The sequence below is a fragment of the Panicum hallii genome, chromosome 1 (assembly GCF_002211085.1).
Source record: "Panicum hallii strain FIL2 chromosome 1, PHallii_v3.1, whole genome shotgun sequence".
Lineage (NCBI taxonomy): Eukaryota > Viridiplantae > Streptophyta > Magnoliopsida > Poales > Poaceae > Panicum > Panicum hallii.
Window position 1 is genome coordinate 9,537,193 of NC_038042.1, and position 18,081 is coordinate 9,555,273.

At 44.4% G+C, this 18,081-nt stretch overlaps 3 protein-coding genes across 4 annotated transcripts; all 3 read left to right on the forward strand.

Moving 5' to 3' along the window:
• The first annotated feature begins 83 nt into the window (after nt 1-83).
• LOC112892329 (spermine synthase-like) lies at nt 84-5,980 on the forward strand. Of its 2 annotated transcripts, none has more exons than XR_003228705.1 (12): nt 84-278; nt 864-1,081; nt 1,191-1,235; nt 2,185-2,261; nt 2,342-2,464; nt 2,650-2,754; nt 2,846-2,918; nt 3,015-3,086; nt 3,372-3,567; nt 4,392-4,488; nt 4,983-5,112; nt 5,406-5,440. XR_003228705.1 is itself a non-coding variant. In XM_025959503.1 (12 exons), exons 2-12 carry the CDS (start codon nt 895-897, stop codon nt 5,670-5,672), a joined length of 1,161 nt encoding a protein of 386 aa, XP_025815288.1. In that variant the 5' UTR covers nt 84-278; nt 864-894; the 3' UTR covers nt 5,673-5,980. The 2 variants fall into 2 exon arrangements, 1 of the variants encoding a protein (XP_025815288.1); XM_025959503.1 differs by lacking the exon at nt 4,392-4,488 and adding an exon at nt 5,595-5,980 and having other exon boundaries at nt 5,406-5,480.
• A 493-nt stretch (nt 5,981-6,473) lies between these two features.
• LOC112892721 (ribosome production factor 2 homolog) lies at nt 6,474-9,199 on the forward strand. The gene is made up of 6 exons (XM_025959848.1): nt 6,474-6,649; nt 7,424-7,627; nt 7,955-8,200; nt 8,287-8,523; nt 8,683-8,748; nt 8,831-9,199. The coding sequence occupies exons 1-6, from the start codon at nt 6,578-6,580 to the stop codon at nt 8,936-8,938; spliced, it is 933 nt and encodes a 310-aa protein (XP_025815633.1). The 5' UTR covers nt 6,474-6,577; the 3' UTR covers nt 8,939-9,199.
• A 6,846-nt stretch (nt 9,200-16,045) lies between these two features.
• Nucleotides 16,046-17,055, forward strand: LOC112903174. Its single transcript, XM_025972398.1, has one exon. The coding sequence runs from the start codon at nt 16,308-16,310 to the stop codon at nt 16,665-16,667; it is 360 nt and encodes a 119-aa protein (XP_025828183.1). The 5' UTR covers nt 16,046-16,307; the 3' UTR covers nt 16,668-17,055.
• Nucleotides 17,056-18,081: the final 1,026 nt, after the last annotated feature.

Sequence of the window (18,081 nt, forward strand, 5' to 3'; positions counted from 1 at the left end):
ACGGCCTCTATCCCTCCACGTACCCACACGATGCTCGCCATCTCCTCTCCTTCCCGCAGGAAACAGAGCACAAGATTCCTAGACACCACACAAGGAAAGAGGAGGAAATAAAGGAAGAAAGAGGGGGGAGGCAGGGGGATTGCAGAGAATCCACCCCCACCACCACCGGCGCGGCGCCCGCCACTCCTGCTCCCCTTCCTCTATTTCTTCCGCCCCACGCGCCGCCGCCTCTCCGCCCCTCTCCCCATCCCCGCCCCGCCTCGCCATTCGCGCCCCAGGTAAGGACCCCCCTTCCCCACTTGACGCCGCAACCCTACTGACCTTGTATCCTCTAGAAGCTTCCGGAGTAGTAGCACTAGCACCCACCGTACGCGCGCTTACGCCCAATCCCTTTTGCGCCGGTACTGACCGTATTGTTTTCTTCGGCCGGGAGGGGTCGCTTGGGCGGTTGGCCGCCGCCGGCGGCGGTTCTTGAGGTTTTGCGCGTTCCTGCGATTTGTGCAGGTGGTGTTTGTGGCGCACGTACGGCGGCGATTAGGGAAAAGGCTTATTTTTTTCAAATCCCTGTTATTTTAATTTCAGAAATTTGGATGCTTTAGGATTATCCACTGGTTGATTAATCCCATGTTCTAGTCACGTCCTTGTTGCCAGCGATAGGTTGTGGTGGTGTGGGTGGGTGAGCATGCCGTTGTTGCCCTTGCCCCCCAACCATCTGTCACCACGCTCGTGGCCCACGTTTTCTGTGGATATAGCCTGCCACCTGTTAACCATCTCGCGCTGCTGCATCGGAAAAGCTGCTCCTTAATATTGTGTTTGCCATTGGTTGCTGCGTACCCTGCCTGATGTTGCCTTGATTGATCCAGAGGCTGGGAACTCCAAAGAGGAACAGGGTCCATGGAGGGTGGAGGCGCAGGAAATGGTTTGACTGGAACGGCGCAGACAAAGGGGACTGGGGGTGATGGCTCCGCCAAGCCGCTGCCCCCTTGCTGCGTAAAGGCCAGGGCCGCGGCGCCTGAGTCTGAGGCGAAGTGTCATGCTACAGTGGTGTCGGGCTGGTTCACGGAACCACGATCACGCTGCGGTATGTCCAGGCCGCGCTTCACATCCTCGATCATCTTGCTTCTATTACTTACTATCATTCTCCAATCTCCACTTGTTTTATCTGACCCTAATTGCTCCCTATTGTGCAGGTAAAGCAAGCAAAGTTCAGTACTACAATAACCCGATGTGGCCAGGTACTTGTCCCGCCACTGCCAATATATCAATTTTTTGTTTGCCTAATGAATATATCGCTAACAATAGTCTACAGGAGTGATTTTAGTACAAAGTTCAAAAGTTAAATTGTTTGTCTGTAGAATGATATTCTGATAGATATGTAGTATTTGCTGGACAACTGCATGCCCGTGTTTATTTATGTTAGAGAAGGTTGTAGTGCTCAATTGCTGCTACTGATTTTTTTTATTCAGTGAATGATTGGATCAGATTTTGTTTTTCTTGCTGAAAGAAAATTCTAGCATTTGATAAAAGTTATCATGTATCCTCCCAAGCTTTTCTTCAAATAATGGTTCTGAATATTTCTAAGATGATATCTTTATTATTACAATTACAATAAAATTCTCACGAATTTGTTGGAGAAATTTGACCTAGCACTGTGCACTGTGCTTGCTATCAGTCTGCATTGTTATTTACTTTGTTGTACCGAAGATACTCTATAGTCTGTTGACTGTGCTAGTAGTGATGTGGTGTCTTATGTCTGCGTAGATTTTCCTCATGGTATAAAGACCTTACATAAGCTGATAAGACATAACATAAGAGTGCATATGCAGCTTAGTGATGCTCTGTGGCTTTTTTTATTTGACCGTTGTAGTGTGCATAGTTTCGTCATTTCCACAAGAATGCCTATGTTCTTTTGGGTTCATTTCCTGACCTCTGTAATGTCTTCAATTTATTTTCCAACTTTGGATCATCAGTGTGTTGGCTATACTCACCAGTGTGCATTCTTTGCCCTTAAGTATGTTGATTTTTCCTTGTACAAATACCATCGTTTGACATTGTATAATATGCTCTTTTGGCATTGAACCGAATATCCAATTGTGCTCACTGCCGTATTTTCTTTCATTTGCCCTAGAATGAAACAATTCTACTTCTTTCTCATATCAGTTGTGGTTTTATTCTCGTATATAGGAGAGGCCCATTCCTTGAAAGTGGAGAAGATCTTGTACCAGGGGAAGTCACCGTACCAAGAAGTCTTAGTTTTTGAGGTTCTTGTCATCTGTTGATACCAGAAATAAAAACTATCTTTGGCTTCTGTTGTGTATAACCTGGTAATTTTTGTGTGCAGTCGTCAACCTATGGTAAAGTCCTTGTGCTTGATGGCATTGTTCAGTTGACTGATAAGGATGAATGTGCGTACCAGGAAATGATTACTCACCTCCCACTTTGTTCCATTCCATCCCCTAAAAAAGTATATCCCCTGATCCCTGATTTCCTCAATATTGTGAAATTATACTCATGATGTATTGCCACTAACAGAAATTGAACAGGAAGATATTCTGCAGCTATATACCAGCACATGGAATATTTTTTATCTGCACTTGAATGGAAAATGTAGCATGATAGTGACTTATTCTCTTATGAACTACTTTGCAGGTTTTAGTTATTGGTGGTGGTGATGGAGGTGTACTCCGAGAGATTTCCAGACATGGTTCTGTGGAGTCTATTGACATATGTGAAATTGATCAGCTGGTTATTGATGTAAATTTCTCCTATGATTCTTTGACATTCACTTTGAAGTGTAATCACTATCTATGCCTTGCTGATATAAATATACATCTTAACTTTTTAGGTTTGCAAAGATTTCTTCCCACAATTGTCTGTTGGATTTGAAGATCCTCGTGTTCAACTTCATGTTGGTGATGGTATGTCAATACTAAATTACTTGTTCATATGTGATTAAATTCCCTATTTTTGTGATTTGTAATTTCACAACAGAATGGCCGTTTTTCCACTTTCAGCTGTGGAGTTCTTGAGAAATGCTCCCGAAGGTACATATGATGCTATCATTGTTGATTCATCAGACCCAATAGGTGAGCTAATGCTGCTATGTATTGTCTTTCTTGAACACAGAGCCATGGAAAGTCTTAACTTTGTCTTTGTTGCTGTATATCTGTTCTGTGCATTTTGGTTTTATTGCTTCCTATTATATTGTTCCTGAGCTCCATGCTTCTCTATTTTTAGGTTACTACATCCCTAGCTATTCTGCATTAATGATGATTAATGTGTTCAGATTTAACTTGCAAACAGAACTTTGCCCTATTAAATTCTCAGTCAAATGTTACTGTTCTTATTTATGTTACTCTTGGCATTTGCAGGGCCTGCTCAGGAACTTGTGGAGAAGCCTTTTTTTGATACAATTGCTAGAGCCTTGAGGCCTGGTGGAGTTCTTTGTAATCAAGCTGAGAGTATGTGGTTGCATACGCATCTGATTCAGGATATGCTTTCAATTTGCCATGAGACTTTCAAGGGTTCTGTGCACTATGCATGGACTAGTGTCCCAACATACCCGAGGTTCTTCACACTCTTTATTGTCTATTCTCCTTACCTTTACCTTTCTTTACATTTTAGCTGTATTTAATACTAATTTAGGCATTCTTATGTTACTGTTGCACTTCACAATCTAATACTGATTTTGGTATATTATGAGTTAAAGATGACCTGTTGCAACCCATGTATTTGCATGGTGTATATGAACTGCGATTATTCTGGGTTACCATTGGTCCTAAAAAATTGTTTTGGGTTGTCATTGTGTATACTTCAAATATAATTCCAGTTTCACTTTTTAGTTTTTTTTAGTTGTCCCTCGGAAGTCATTCAGTATCATTCATTACCTTTTGAATAAGTATCAACTATTTCTGTTTCATTGCAAGGGTCAGTACATGTCTTAAACCTAACACTCCATTATTCGTATGAAAAATTAGTATTCTTTTTTTTATACATGCATTAACTAAGCACCATATCCTTTTTTTTACAGTTCTTATTCTTAAATGACATGGACCAGATAAGGCTGGCTATTGTTAAAGTCATTAACTTAAATAGCATTTATTGGTTTGATTTTTTTTGTCTTTCTTTGCTCCTTTTCTTTTAAAAATGAAGATTATATGGGCCTAGCAGTGCAAGCTTCAAAATCTGCTCTGTGCTTTGCTGAGTTGAATGGATGCATATTTGGGGGACCTTAACTTATGGTTTCTGTGAATATTTCTTGTTTTATCCGTTTCTGACATGAGCTTGATGGCCTGGGTTGGGTATGAGAACAAGTTCTGTATTCAGCTACTTTTTCGTCTGTCCCAACAAGATGGTACTGCAATCCTCATGAGTGTCACTATTGTTGACAGTGAACTGGTGCCAGCGCTGGTTCATTTGGCAATCGTAAGATATTTGGGGCTTAGCTCAACTCATGCAAGGAACCAGTCATAGCCTGACAAAACATTAGTGAGCAAATATTCCCGACATTGTCTATATATTTTGCCTAATCAAGTCATGCAAGCTGGTCAATGCAGACTCTGTTGGCCCCTCATACTATTGAAGCTACAAATGGTTTCTAGTTTTATCTTCTTGAAGCAGTCATTTTGGATAGGCCTTAGTAGACTTACCAAGAGAGGGAAATAATCACATGACACTCATTCTGTACTTCACATTGTGCATAAAAGAAAGATAAGTATCATGCAAAAGTTGGGATAACAGAGATAAATGCTATTTTGTTCGGAAGGACAGCATATGTGGTTTTTGGAAGGAGAAGTCCAAACTATGTATGTAACCATGAAGTAATTAACTGCTGTAGACAATGCTGGAGATCTTGCGATATATGCTGTCCATGCACAAGATTCCTTGCTTTGCGGCTCTAGACAAAGAAGTTTTTTATAGTGTTAATTGTTTCTCCATTTGGAACTTTTTTTTCTTACAGAACATTTACTTGAATTTTGCAGTGGAGTGATTGGGTTTTTGCTATGTGCCAAAGAAGGCCCGCCGGTCAACTTCCTAACTCCTATAAATCCAATTGAAAAACTGGAAGGAGCTACAAAAGCTGGAAGGGAGATCAGATTTTATAATTCAGAGGTCAGTTTTCTTTTATCAGTTACATAGGATTTCCTGTGCCAATATATGATTCAACCTATCCAGCCTTTTTGTCTTATACTATGCTGATAATAATCTAGAAATCTAATCTGCTTTAATTTACCCTTCTGTGCTATGATGAAATTTGAAATCTGTGTTATTTATAATGTGGGGATGTTTGGATACCTACTGTTCTATTTTTTGCTCACTCCTTTTGAGTGCAATCATCTGAATCCCTGATGTGAGACCACTTCCGCTAAGACTCATTCGCCCTGATTAATTTTGTCACTAAACAGATGCATAGGGCAGCATTTGTTCTTCCGACCTTTGCGAAAAAAGAGCTAGAAGCATATTGCGTTTCCACAGAAAGGGTAAGTTTTTACAAGTCAGTACTTGCGATTACTTTGTATTTGGTGTGTTTTCACAGTTTAAGAATATTTTTGAAAGCAAGCTCACATGGAGAGAACCTGCGCACCATTTTACAGGAACAGCCAGAGGAAACAGCTGCAACAGCGCCAAAGATTTCTGTTGCTTCAAAGAGCGAAATCCTCACGGCATCCTAGACCAGGGGCTCACGACCCATCACGGATATCAAGAAACAGTTCCTTCCCGGTGCTCTTGGGTATCCAGTGGATAAACCCAGCCATGTACCATCACATATTGTAACCATCTGTTAATAATTCATGCTCTGAACGATGAGATGAGATTAGCATGTTCTGAAGGGAAAAGACGAGCTGGCAGCGCAATGTATGATATGAGCGATGGACATTTCAAATTGCATGTTCCCCCCTACTTTTTTTGTCGAGCTGTGTTTTGTACTCGTTTATATGGTGGCCATTTCTCACCACCAGAGTGAGGTATTTGTGAATTATCAACGTTTTGGTGGATGTATGGGAAATCTTCTCATCTAACCATTTCACAATTATTTTTGTGCGTCTCGAACCATGATTTCATTAGTTTTTTTTAAAATCTGACGCTACAAATTGGAGAAGGGACGAAAAAACTGCTACATTCCAGCTACTACCCTTTTGCTGCTTGCTCCACTGATCGCATGTGGAACATTGTTTATTTTCCCTACATGTAATGTAAGATAATATTTAATGTGTTTGTTGAGATACCTACTTTTTTCGTATACCGAAATAATAAAAGGATCACTATGGAATTTAGAAGAAAATGAATAAAAAAAGTAAGAGGAGGTGGGTAAAAATTCTCTACTATCTTTGCATCGGAGAGTTGCTATCACCACTTCCTTAAAAAAACAGAAAAAAAACAAAAAAGTGTAGCTTGTATGTTACATACAAGTGGAGACAAGCCCATTCAAACTAGCTGTCAAGGCAGGCCCAGACCGGCCCATTACACAAGTGGAGAAGAAAGCCGAGGCGAGGCTTTAGGGCGGCGCCTCCCGAACCCGAATGCTGCGCCGCCTCCTCCCCCTTCAGCTGCTTCTCCGCCGCGGCCGAGGGAGAAGATGGTTGCGGCGATCAGGGTCCCCAAGACCCGACGCGCCAGGCGGGAGCTCCTCAAGCACGCGCCCAAGCTCGTAAGGTCCCCTTATCTTCCTGAAACCTCAGCGCGCCAAGCACAATCCATGCCTTCCGCGGTCTTGGATTCGTGCTGAAGACACGCTTCAATGTTCCGTTTTGGCAATATACACTCAGGATGAAATTCCACATCATATTTATAGCGTTGTACTTGTACATAGCTTATATCGGTGATTGCTGTGTGGCTCGAAAAATGCTCTGTTGCTACTGGACATAGAGTACCACGTCGTCGTAACCGATTGTTATTCCTGAATCAGCCACTGCCATGGCACACTGTGGCTGCTCAGCTGTCCTATGGGCTGGGTGCCTGGGTCATTGCGGAGGAACCATCTTAGAATAAACAGCACCGATGAAGCAATCTTGGGATAATTCTTTAGCAACTCTTGTCTCCTGTTCATTCCTGTCTTGCCTTCCTATACCAAAAGGACAGTTTTTTGGTATTGGGGAGAGGGATGAGTGATCTGCTGGAGATACTCTTAAATCTTTAGCGACTCCAGCAGTGGTTGAGTAGTTGGAAAAGACGTGAGCTTTGGGCAGAGTTTGCAATTGCACTGTGCTTTGTGAAGAAAAACTGAAAATCATGTAGAATTCTTGGCGCTAGCTAGCTGGTAATATGAATCATGTAGAAAAAGTAAAAAAAGAAACAAAAAACTGGAGCTTTGGGCAGAGTTTGCAATTACAAGGTTTTCATACTACGAGCCCTGGATGGTAACATATCTGAGAAATGGAAATATGAATCTCACATCTGACTTGTGCTCTGACGATTCTGCCAGGTTGAGACCGGCAAGAAGATGCTTATCCTCCATGGTACAAAGACTAGTGCTGTGTTGAACTCAGTGCTGTCAGATATCTACCACCTAAAGCGAGATAATGCTGTGAAGTACACCAAGAAGAATGACAACATTCGGCCGTTTGAAAGTGGTGGGGAATCTTCTCTGGAGTTTTTCTCCCTTAAGACAGATTGCAGCCTTATAGTTGTGAGTGAGATATCCCACTTGGTTTATAGTTTGTCTTTTGGGTGCTTGGTGTGAAGAATTATATGTTTCCCTTGCATATTTACTGTAATAATTCATGGTGTGGAGTAGAAGTAGAATATTTTATTGAGCTGTTAGCTGTATCTTTGATTTCTGACAATCCTGGTAAACATGTCAGAAACAGAGTAAAATATTTTTTATTTCTGTTCAGAACTTTTAATGCTCACTCAAGTCCTTTGTCCTCGTATCTTAAACTTGTTGATTCATTGAATTGTCTTATGACTATCCCCATCCATGTTTTTCAACTGTACTTTTTTACCTGTGCTGCAGTATGGTTCTCATTCAAAGAAGAGGCCCAACAATCTCATTTTGGGAAGGACATATGACCACCACATATATGACCTTGTTGAAGTAGGTGTTGAGAACTACAAATCGATGGAATCTTATGTTTATGATAAGAAGCTGGCACCAAAACTTGGATCGAAGCCTTTCTTTGCCTTCATAGGGGAACACTTTGAGAGTGTTGAAGAGCTGAAGCATTTGAAAGAAGTGCTGCTTGATCTTTTCAGGGGAGAGGTGTGCCATTTTTATAAATACAAGCTGCTATTCAGGACAGAGATAATCTGTTGAGCTTCGTAATAAACTGTTGCTCCTGAATGCAGGTTATAGAGAATCTAAACCTTGCTGGTGTAGATCGGATCTATGTGTGCACAGCAATCTCTCCTACCACTGTCTACATGATGCACTGTGCTCTCCGTCTAAAAAGGTCAGGCACACCTATTCCTAGAATGGAGCTGGTAGAAGTTGGGCCTTCAATGGATCTGGTTGTAAGGAGACACAGGCTTCCAGTTGAAAGTTTGAAGAAAGAAGCTATGAAGACCGCTGAGTATGCTAAGAAGGTAAATCTAATGGAACTGTCTGTAAAGTTTATTCTTCAGATTCTTGTTGTCACTTTGGTTCCATTAGCTTTGAGCAACTAATACCCTTGTCTCCTATGTTCTCGTAAAAATCTTCCTTGGTCGCTATGGTGTTCACAACTACCATTAATCTCCTTGCAGGTGAAAAATGTCACCAAGGATCCAGTGCAGGGCAGGCTGGGCAAGGTCTACATGCCTGATCAGCAGGTATATAACTTTTTGTTTACGATTGTAAAGGTCAAGATTGCTTCTTAGATGATAACCTGACTCATGGCTTGGCTGGATTCAGGTTGGAAGGCTGACCTTATCAAACGACATAAAGGGACTGAAGAGGGAGCGCCGCGAGGCCAAGAAAAACAAGGAGCACTCGAATAAGCAAAAGGTCAACCCCGAGTAAAGAGCGCTGAAGTTTATTTATTTTTGTCTTGGATACTAGCAGATCAAGGGCATTTTGCTTTTAACTTTCCCGGTTGCTGTGTTAGCCAAATGGAAGCCACTTGCTGTTAGATTGGTGGAAAGTAGTTTAGTGCCATCTTGTTAGGCTAAGAACCTTTGTGGTGGCTATCACAACTATATTGTATACCACGCCGCCACCTCATCTGAATTCAGATAGAAGCATGGAAATTTTGAGCAGTGATAGTATTTTACGATTAATCTATTGTTTAGTCTGTCCTCATGAATGAATGTCATCTCTTGTGAACATTGAAGCTGTTACAAATGTACCGATGCAATGGAATCATATTGGAATGCAAAGTCGCGGACTGTCGTTCTGTTTGCTGTTCTGTGCAAGACCATCCATCTGCATCTACAATGACTGATGTAGCATGTTCTTGATTTTGGATGGCCGTAGGCCGTAGCCAGTCTTGGATCAAAAGTATATAGGTCTGCAATATCCCTTTTGTGACGAGTGTCCCATTTGTCGTGTCTCATCAGTGGTCACTGGATGATTGAAGGTTGCATTTTGTGAGATGAATTTATTGTGTCGGAGGAGCTAATGCAATCACGAACGATGGCTCGTCCGCGCCCTGTCAAAGTGTGATACTCGGTTAATTTTCTTTGCTAGGTACACAATATGGTCTGCGCTGTATACTTTTATGCAAGTTCAAACACAGCCACGAGCACACCGTCCAGTTGACAGGAACATGCCAGCAGGAACAAAGAAACAGCAAGGCAAAAGGAAAAAAAAATCTAAAAATGAAAAAAAGATGGTGGTCTGTTGCAGTGGAACTCTGGGCCAGGAGCGGGCCCATGGTGCAGCGGCCTGTGATGATCCTCCCACCGTTGGAAGCGGGCAGTGATCGCTGATTTTTTTAAAAAAAGGTTAAAAAAAATTAAATTCGAAAAGGGTGCCGTTTTGGAAATTTTTGAAAAATGAGTGTCTCCCGCCCGATCAACGGGCGGGAGGCGTGGGGCCGGAGACCTCCCGCCCACCCAACGGGCGGGAGGTCCCAAAATTTTTCCCAGACCCCTCCCGAGGGCCTCTTCGCGAAATTCTTATTCGCGAAGAGGCCCCTAAGACATCCCGCCCGCCCAACGGGCGGGAGGTGCCCACTTTCTTACTTTTTGTTCGAATTTATATTTTACAAACTATTTAAAATTCATACTTTTTAAAATCAAGATTTATTCGCCATACTCTTTTGTATACATATAAAATTTTAATTCAATTTTACGAAGAAGATTACTGTATCTAAAACTCGTATGAAGATGGTTAAACGATAACGTTTTGCAACGTAGAATCCAAATATTACGATAGTACGATACATCAACCCATTAAAAATAAAATAGTATCATACAAAAAAGTTTAAATATATAGAGTCCACCGAATCAGAAGTATCTACTCCGCCTCTCCCGGTTGTCGCGCTCTCTTGGTCCTCCCCCCTAGTCCTAGGCCGTCGGCTTATGTGCCCCTCTGAGTACGTGAGTGCATCTGGAGCGCGGTGAGGACGAGGTGGAGGAGGCGCCGGTGTGAACGGGTCATCCTGGGACTGTGGAGCTGGAGCGTCATACGTCTGAGAGGGACCAATGATGTCAGGCCCGGCGCTGCCGCCCACCAACTCCGACAAACTGACGGAGCCGCCGTCCCAGCCGTTTCAGTCCGGCACACCGAACAGACCACCATGTGCAGAAACTCCCATCGACCAAGCATGCTGGGTATAGTCCTGAGAATACGGAGCAGCTGGCGTCGAACCCAACGGGAGAGACGTTCCTGGAGCATATGCGCCAAACGTCTGAGGCTCCATTCTTGCAGGAGGAGACCCCATTGCCGTCGAGTGCATGACTATGAAAACAAATGAAATTAGTCGTGTAAATCAAAGTTGATCGAAATGGCAATTATAAAGGACTTACAGCTCGAACTGGCGGCAGTACCGCTGGACGCTGCGTGCGGTGCTGCAGAGGTCGACGGGCCAGCTGTGTATACGTGGGCAGACGCATGAGATGAACTGGAGGCCCCCACGTCGTCTCTGCTGCAACGCATCAGTGCACGTAACGCTCGCGTCAAGTTGTCATGAATCCGACGAAAGCTCTCTTTATACTGTGCGTCCGGTACACGTACTCCACGTTCAAACAACGTGATATGAGATGCAGCTTCGACCTCCGCGCGGTTGATCAGATTGATCTGCATGAGTAATAGGAAGCAGAGTAATATTGTTATCGATATTTTTTTAAAAAAATTTAATAATTGAAGTTGCGAAAGACGTACCGCGCCACGCTGCACCTGATCACGGTACAAGGGATACGTGTCCGAGATGGTCGGCGGGTGCTGATGCTCCACGTCATCAATACGTGAAAGAGTGACGTACAGACGCGTGCGAGTGAGGTACCAGCGGAGGTATGCGCCGTAAGACGCCTCTGTGTGGCTGCGGCTCGTCCCACACATTGTCAAGTGCATCTAGCCACCCTCCTACGTACTCCTATAGCTTGACAACCCAGTTGACTTCGTTGGCATGATATCCCCTGCGCGAATATCTGTTGCAAACATTTGAAAGATAACATTATTTTATGATAACGGTTATATAATTAATAGAAAACGAGTTATCACAAACTTACTCGTGTACGCTGCGCGGCACGGCCTGGAACGCTCGGGGTAGGAGAGGGAAGTGCTGTCGTCACCCGAACTGCCTCATCACTCGCTCGACGCAGTACGGCTCCACGACAATATCAAACACTAGGTTCGCCTTTGTGAGCCAGTACGCCTCGTCACGCGTGCAGAGGGAGGATAACCCGTGCGGCGCACGTGTCTGGACAGCCGCAGCGGTGTACGGGGTCCAGATGACATCCTGTGGCCGCATCCGATCAAATTCGGACACGAACTGCGGGTATGCTTTTCGGACCTGCCGATGTGCCCAGCTCATCTGCAAAATTACAAAACTGCGTCGGTACTTTGCATATACAGGAATGTACAACAATAAATTAAAGAGCTTACCCGTCGATCGGTCCAAAGCGAACCCATCGTGGGGCTATCCTCGTGCCACAGCCCATACATCTCGGGCGTATAAGGCTCCTCGCTGATTAGGGGGCGTGCTATGGCAAATCGCTTGTACGACCATAGCTGTAGCAGAAGTGGACAGCCTGTGATGACGGCGGTCCTCTCCGTCTTGAAACAGGCCTAGCAAAGGACTCGGTACGTGGCAGCAAGCACTGCCGATCCTCAGCTCCACCCAGGTACCTGGCCCGGCTCCGCATCCGCAATCGCGCGCGCGTACTGGATGAGAACCTAGTCCACATAGTTGCCGCTAGAGTTGTAGAAAAGAGTCCAGCCGAACAACCACAACAGATATGCCTCCAGGCAGCGCGACACCTTGTACTGCCCAGCCAGAGGGTGGAGATCCTGAGCCTGAAATATATTTGTCCAATGCTTAGAGATAGTCACATATGATTCAATTAAATTAATTAAAAATAATTGTACATACCCTATATTGTATTACCCAACTCTTGGCGGGGCCGGGCGCTTCAGGTACGTCCAAAAAATATGGCGGGTTCACTGGAGCAAACCGCTCCTGAAGCTCCGCCCTTCAGATAGGTGGCACGGAAACCGGGCCAACAGCTTCACCCGCAATGGGAAGCCTGAGCAGGTACGACACGTCCTGCAACTTGGGGGCCATCTCCCTACACGGCATGTGGAACGTGTGCGTCTCCGGACGCCACCTGTCCGCCAACACCGCAAGTAGAGAGTGGTCCAGCTGCATCCGCTTCTTGGCGCCACCGTCTTAGCCGTCGCCGGCTTGAAGCATACGTGCGAGTGGCAGCAAACCAGCCTCACGTAACCTGTATATTTTGCATTATGGTTACAATTGTCGTACAAGCAATACATTCATTCCGTAAAAATATACACGAGAGCGCAACTCATGAAGCTACTGCCCCTCCACCGCTGCCTGGTACGACTTGTGCCGTTCGTCGGTGTTCGCGTCAAGGAGCTCTGGTGTCCGTGCCGTATCTGCATGAAAAATATAACTACCCTAAAAAATATTTCTAAAAACTATTAAAAATACTAAAAACTATTCAAAATATAACTACCCTAAGAAATATTCCTAAAAATAATTGAAAATTCTAAAAACTATTCAAAATATAACTACTCTAAGAAATATTTCTAAAAACAATTGAAAATACTAAAAACTATTCAAAATATAACTACCCTAAGAAATATTTCTAAAAACTATTAAAAATACTAAAAACTATTCAAAATATAACTACCCTAAAAAATATTTTTAAAACTATTGAAAATACTAAAAACTATTTAAAATATAACTACCCTAAGAAATAGTTCTAAAAACTATTCAAAATACTAAAATCTATTCAAAATATAACTACCATAAGAAATATTTCTAAAAACTATTGCAAATACTAAAAACTATTCAAAATCTAACTACCCTAGAAATATTCCTAAAATCTATTGAAAATACTAAAAATTATTCACAAAATATAAGGCGGGCGGGATGCCGCCGCGGCCGCGTGCTCCGTGAATCCAGCCTCACGCCGTTCCTGCCACTCTAGGCCCGGAGAGGCCATGGAATGGGCAGGCCAGCTAAGTTACACCAACACAGGCCCAGGCCCAGAGAACGCACCGAACATCCTCACCACCCTGATGCCCCCACTTGGGTGAGAAGCCCACGCTACTGAACTCAGCGAGAGCAGGTGATTAGGACGAGTATTTAAGCTGGTGTTCCGCTGATTAGATAGGCGAGGTGGTGCTAAACAAATGGAGGATTAGACAGTGAAGAAGGATGAGAAATCCATTAACGTGTAAATGTGTAATGGATGGGGGAATAATGCTGCGTCACGTGACTTTGTTGTATACTTTCTTTACAGGTTCAAATGCTACATCCTTACTTGGTCTACTCTTCCTCTGGTGGCTACTGCAATCTGCCTCAAACAGTGTAGGGATTTTTACCTGACCGGCCTTGAAAACAGGATAACCGCAAAATCACTGATATCATCGATGATAGAGAAGAAAGGAACGATCTTTGCCGTCTTCTCAGTAGTGCATCACTATGTGATAAGCATGATGTAATTGTTCTTGCATTCATTCGGATGTCTTATTAGCACCGTTATAGGTTGGAAATCTGGTCACGCTTGGAGGAGGTCAGCCTCGAGTTTCCTCTTATATATAGACTGTACCTTACAATGAGCTGTTCTGCTGGTGCCGTTCCCTATTCAGACAGTGGTGAGCAGTGAGTGTCACTCTGCTATAGGCTGGGATCAATGGTGATGTTGAGAAGTGGCGATCTCTCTCTCTCTCTCTCTCAAAAAAAAAAGGAAAGAAAAGGAAAAAAATTGGTGACGTGTTGACAGCAACATATCATGTAAACCGTGTAATTTTTGTGGAGATGCATGGCTAGTTGTATACTTGACAGAACCCTATCATCACTCTACCAGTGCAGCTCCTAACGGCTAACGCACCGAAACCTCGCAGTCTCTCTGACATCGTCGTGACCGTGATGCCCCAACCGCTGCTGTTGTCGACATGCTACGTTCTGGGCGAAACGATGGATGGATGAGGGATCAAGCAAGGCAGGGTCCCCAGACGCAGGCATGCACGGCATCATTTCTTCCATCATTTATATGGAAAAGAATGCCTTTTTTTTTGGTTGAAATTAACCCTGGAGCCCAGGGGGTTGATATATGATGTCAGCATATCTTCCTCCTTGTAATGTAGTAGCAGTGCCGTGCTCTTGCGCGCTTGCAACTTTAGGAGGCCGACAAGTCGCTGGGAGTTGAGAACATGCTGCCAGCAGCACCGGTTCTTTGTTTGTGTTTATAGCTACGCACCTCAGCTAACTGCTGGGTCCCAAATAGTTTAGGATTCTCCCCTACCCTTGCCTTCTGCATGCAGCCTGCATTACATAGCTTTATTATGCAATTTGTTTGTTTTTTTAGCATGCAGTTTCATCAAGTTGTGGTTACATTGCAGGTGCTGCTTGTTTGTTTGTTTGTTTGTAAGATGCCAACGTTTACACTACTGAAGATGCTTATTACCTGACTTGTATAAAGATGTCCATACACGACACCCTTGGTCGATCGGCTATATATGTTTTTAATTTCCTTCCTTAAATTACTAGGCATCGTGTCTGGAGCGATCGAGTGGCACCATGTCAGCCTGATGCCACGCCCATGTCAGCAGGAAGACGGCCTTCATTCTGAACTCCAAGAACGAAACTACCACGTAGCTAGCAGCCGTCGCCGCTGAGCACTCGACGACGACGTCGCGATGTGTCGCGGTCACGGCGGCCTTGGCTCTGATCTCTCCGGCCAGCTAGCTGCCTCCGACCCGACCCCGTTGTGTAGTAGGCGCCTTGCTCACGTCCTGGCCGACCTGACCATGACAGGTCTCTAACCGTCCTGGTCATGCATGCATCCTGCTGTCAGGGCGTCCTGTACATGCATGTTCGCCTATTTTGTAGTATGTCCTTTATTACTAATCACCTAGCTAATTCTGCTGATTGATCATCCCTATCGAAATGATACAGCTAAATAAGGTACGTCAGCATAACATTGGCAATAGTTCCTTGTTTAGGTGGTTCAATATTCAAACCTCAAAATCTTTACTACTTAACTAATGAATTGCAGTAAGGATTTTGTAGATTATAGCATGCAAGCTTTTGTATCCTTTCTACCGGATTCATGTTTGAAAGTATTTTCACATGATGTCAATCTTGTATGGTCAATTGGGTAACGCAATATAATACAGGTTAAAATGTAGCCTAGCTTGTAGACTGCACGGGTAACAGTTTCATAATGCTTGAAGAAGCGAGAAAAACAAGGCCGGCCTAATCCAATAATGCAGTACGTATAACAGTGCAGTGTGAACTTGTAGCTTATTTCCGAGACAAATTATTGCAGTACGTATAGCTTATTTCCGAAACAAGGTTCCAAGGCCATTTTTGCGGCGATGCACGTCGTCCACACGCGCAGCACCAAAGCGATCGAGCAAGCAACCAGGCCAGGCCCCCACCATGTGCCCTAGACAGCGACTGCAACTGGATTATTCGTCGCCAACGCCATTGCCATTGCGGATCGATGCACACAAACAAAGCAAGCAACAGTGTTAGTTACAACCATGTCCAAAAATATATACCTCGATCCACCTCCTCCCACACCCCACCCTCTCACTTCGTCCTCAGCTGCACCAACCCGAGCCGAGCCACCCACTCAAGAACCAACCATCGCAGCTGCCTGAGCTTTTGATGAGCAGTTGAGCTAGCTTAGGTACAGGGTACGGTCACGGAGTAAGCTGCTAGCCAGTGGTTGTATCTCTTCGAGCCTTCGCCATGGGCAACTGCATCCAGCAGGGCGGCAGCAGCGCCTTCGCCGGAGAAGGCAGCCCGGCGGAGAGGAGCGGCAGGAGATCAAGGACCTCCGGCGGGGATGGGGAAGAGGACCACGGGGCGTCGGCGGCGGCGCCGTCGTCGGTGGTGAAGGTGAAGGTGGTGATGAACAAGGGCGAGCTGGGGTGGCTCGTGGCGCGGCTCAAGGCCGGCGACGGCTGCCTCGAGGACGTGCTCCGCGAGGTGGCGCGCAAGCGCGAGGGCCGGGGCGCCGGCGGCGACGGGTGGCGGCCCAGCCTCGAGAGCATCGTCGAGTGCCCGGCCGAGACGGCGGAGGAGGCGGCCGCCGGCGCCGACGACTAGCTAGAAGCCGCAGCCGTCAAGAGTATTTCTTTTCTCCTTTCGCGTGGATTATATTATCTCCTCCCAGAGCCTCTGGTTTGAGTCGGTGGTGGAAAAAAACAACTGCAGGATAGACCAAGTTCATTGCTGAAGAGTGATTACATTAACTAGCAGCCGTGCATTAGGGGTAATCTAAGTAATTAGCGTACGTCCAAGCTGCCTAGTTCATAATTAAGTCGTGTTAGCATTTGCAGCTTTTGTTTTTCTTTTCTACGCTTTTGTATATAAATATAGCTAGTATTAGCCCATTAGGGTCTAGGGACGAGACACAACCACGGGCCGGCAGGCATGCCGATGAAGCATGTTTATGCTAGGTACTCGATCTATGAATGGTACGAGTATTTTGTCACATGTAAATGAGTTACCTTTTTCAAATTTAAGTGGTTCTCATCGTTACAAATTTTGTTTGAATAAACTCATTTCCTCCCAAGCAGCGAAATATAGTATAAGGATTAGAGTGAAAAATGAATTAAATTTTCACCAGAATTCCTTACACTACGATCGCTCAATTCCTTCCAATACGTACTATAGAAGGGGTTGCTATGCATCGAACAAGATTAACCCTTTGCTCTCCCTTCTGTTAAAAATGCTGTGGTTACTTTTCATCAGACTTCAACTGCCCTCGGGTAGTACTGTCGGTGGCTGCAGCACTGTCATCCATACACGTGTGCATGCTCTCTGTAGATATTCACCGGAAAATTATATTATATGCAAAAAAAGAAACTTTGCTGACTGCTGGTTCACCGACAGGGCGAGTGAGAGTGTTACCTACACACGTCAAATCGGTGCCGAACTGACCGGAGGAGGCCAACAAATTTAACGTTGAGTTTTCTTACGTGCAACTAGCCTTGAGCAACTTTTAGACTCAAGAGAACCGCCTAATTTAACATCATTTTAAAATGAACCGCCGCTCACGAAAGCTAAAACGCGCTCATGCTAAGAGTGTGCCACGTGTTAACCCACATCTAAGCTATAAATGACCAACTCGTCATTCGCCAAAAATAATATCAAATCCGATAGTCTCGGTACGTGCTCCACCATATGTCCAAGATCATATATACACGTACCATCACAATCTGGTATATCACCGATGGACCACAAAGAGCAAATTTTAAGCAATAAAAGTTACGCTAAACATTATAAGTTCAACAAGTGATAGGTTAAATCCGAAATTAAAGTTCAACAACAAATTACAAGCCACGGGCTCACTGCTTAACATTAGGAGGGAATATAGTTTAGCAAATTAAAAGTTGAACCTATCATCCCCAAAATAACGAGTACGCAGCAGAAAACTAATTAACGATAACTTGATGGGGTCTTGCTCAAGGACACCATCTAGGCCCCATCGACCAACTCCTCACCCGCACCGGGGTCG

Coding starts and splice junctions, on each gene's coding strand:
- LOC112892721 (XM_025959848.1), top strand. CDS start 6,578: ATGGTTGCGGCGATCAGGGTCCCCAAGACCCGACGCGCCAGGCGGGAG. Junction 6,650..7,423: donor TCAAGCACGCGCCCAAGCTC/GTAAGGTCCCCT, acceptor CGATTCTGCCAG/GTTGAGACCGGCAAGAAGAT. Junction 7,628..7,954: donor CAGATTGCAGCCTTATAGTT/GTGAGTGAGATA, acceptor CCTGTGCTGCAG/TATGGTTCTCATTCAAAGAA.
- LOC112892329 (XM_025959503.1), top strand. CDS start 895: ATGGAGGGTGGAGGCGCAGGAAATGGTTTGACTGGAACGGCGCAGACA. Junction 3,087..3,371: donor TGATTCATCAGACCCAATAG/GTGAGCTAATGC, acceptor TGGCATTTGCAG/GGCCTGCTCAGGAACTTGTG. Junction 3,568..4,982: donor AGTGTCCCAACATACCCGAG/GTTCTTCACACT, acceptor TGAATTTTGCAG/TGGAGTGATTGGGTTTTTGC.
- LOC112903174 (XM_025972398.1), top strand. CDS start 16,308: ATGGGCAACTGCATCCAGCAGGGCGGCAGCAGCGCCTTCGCCGGAGAA.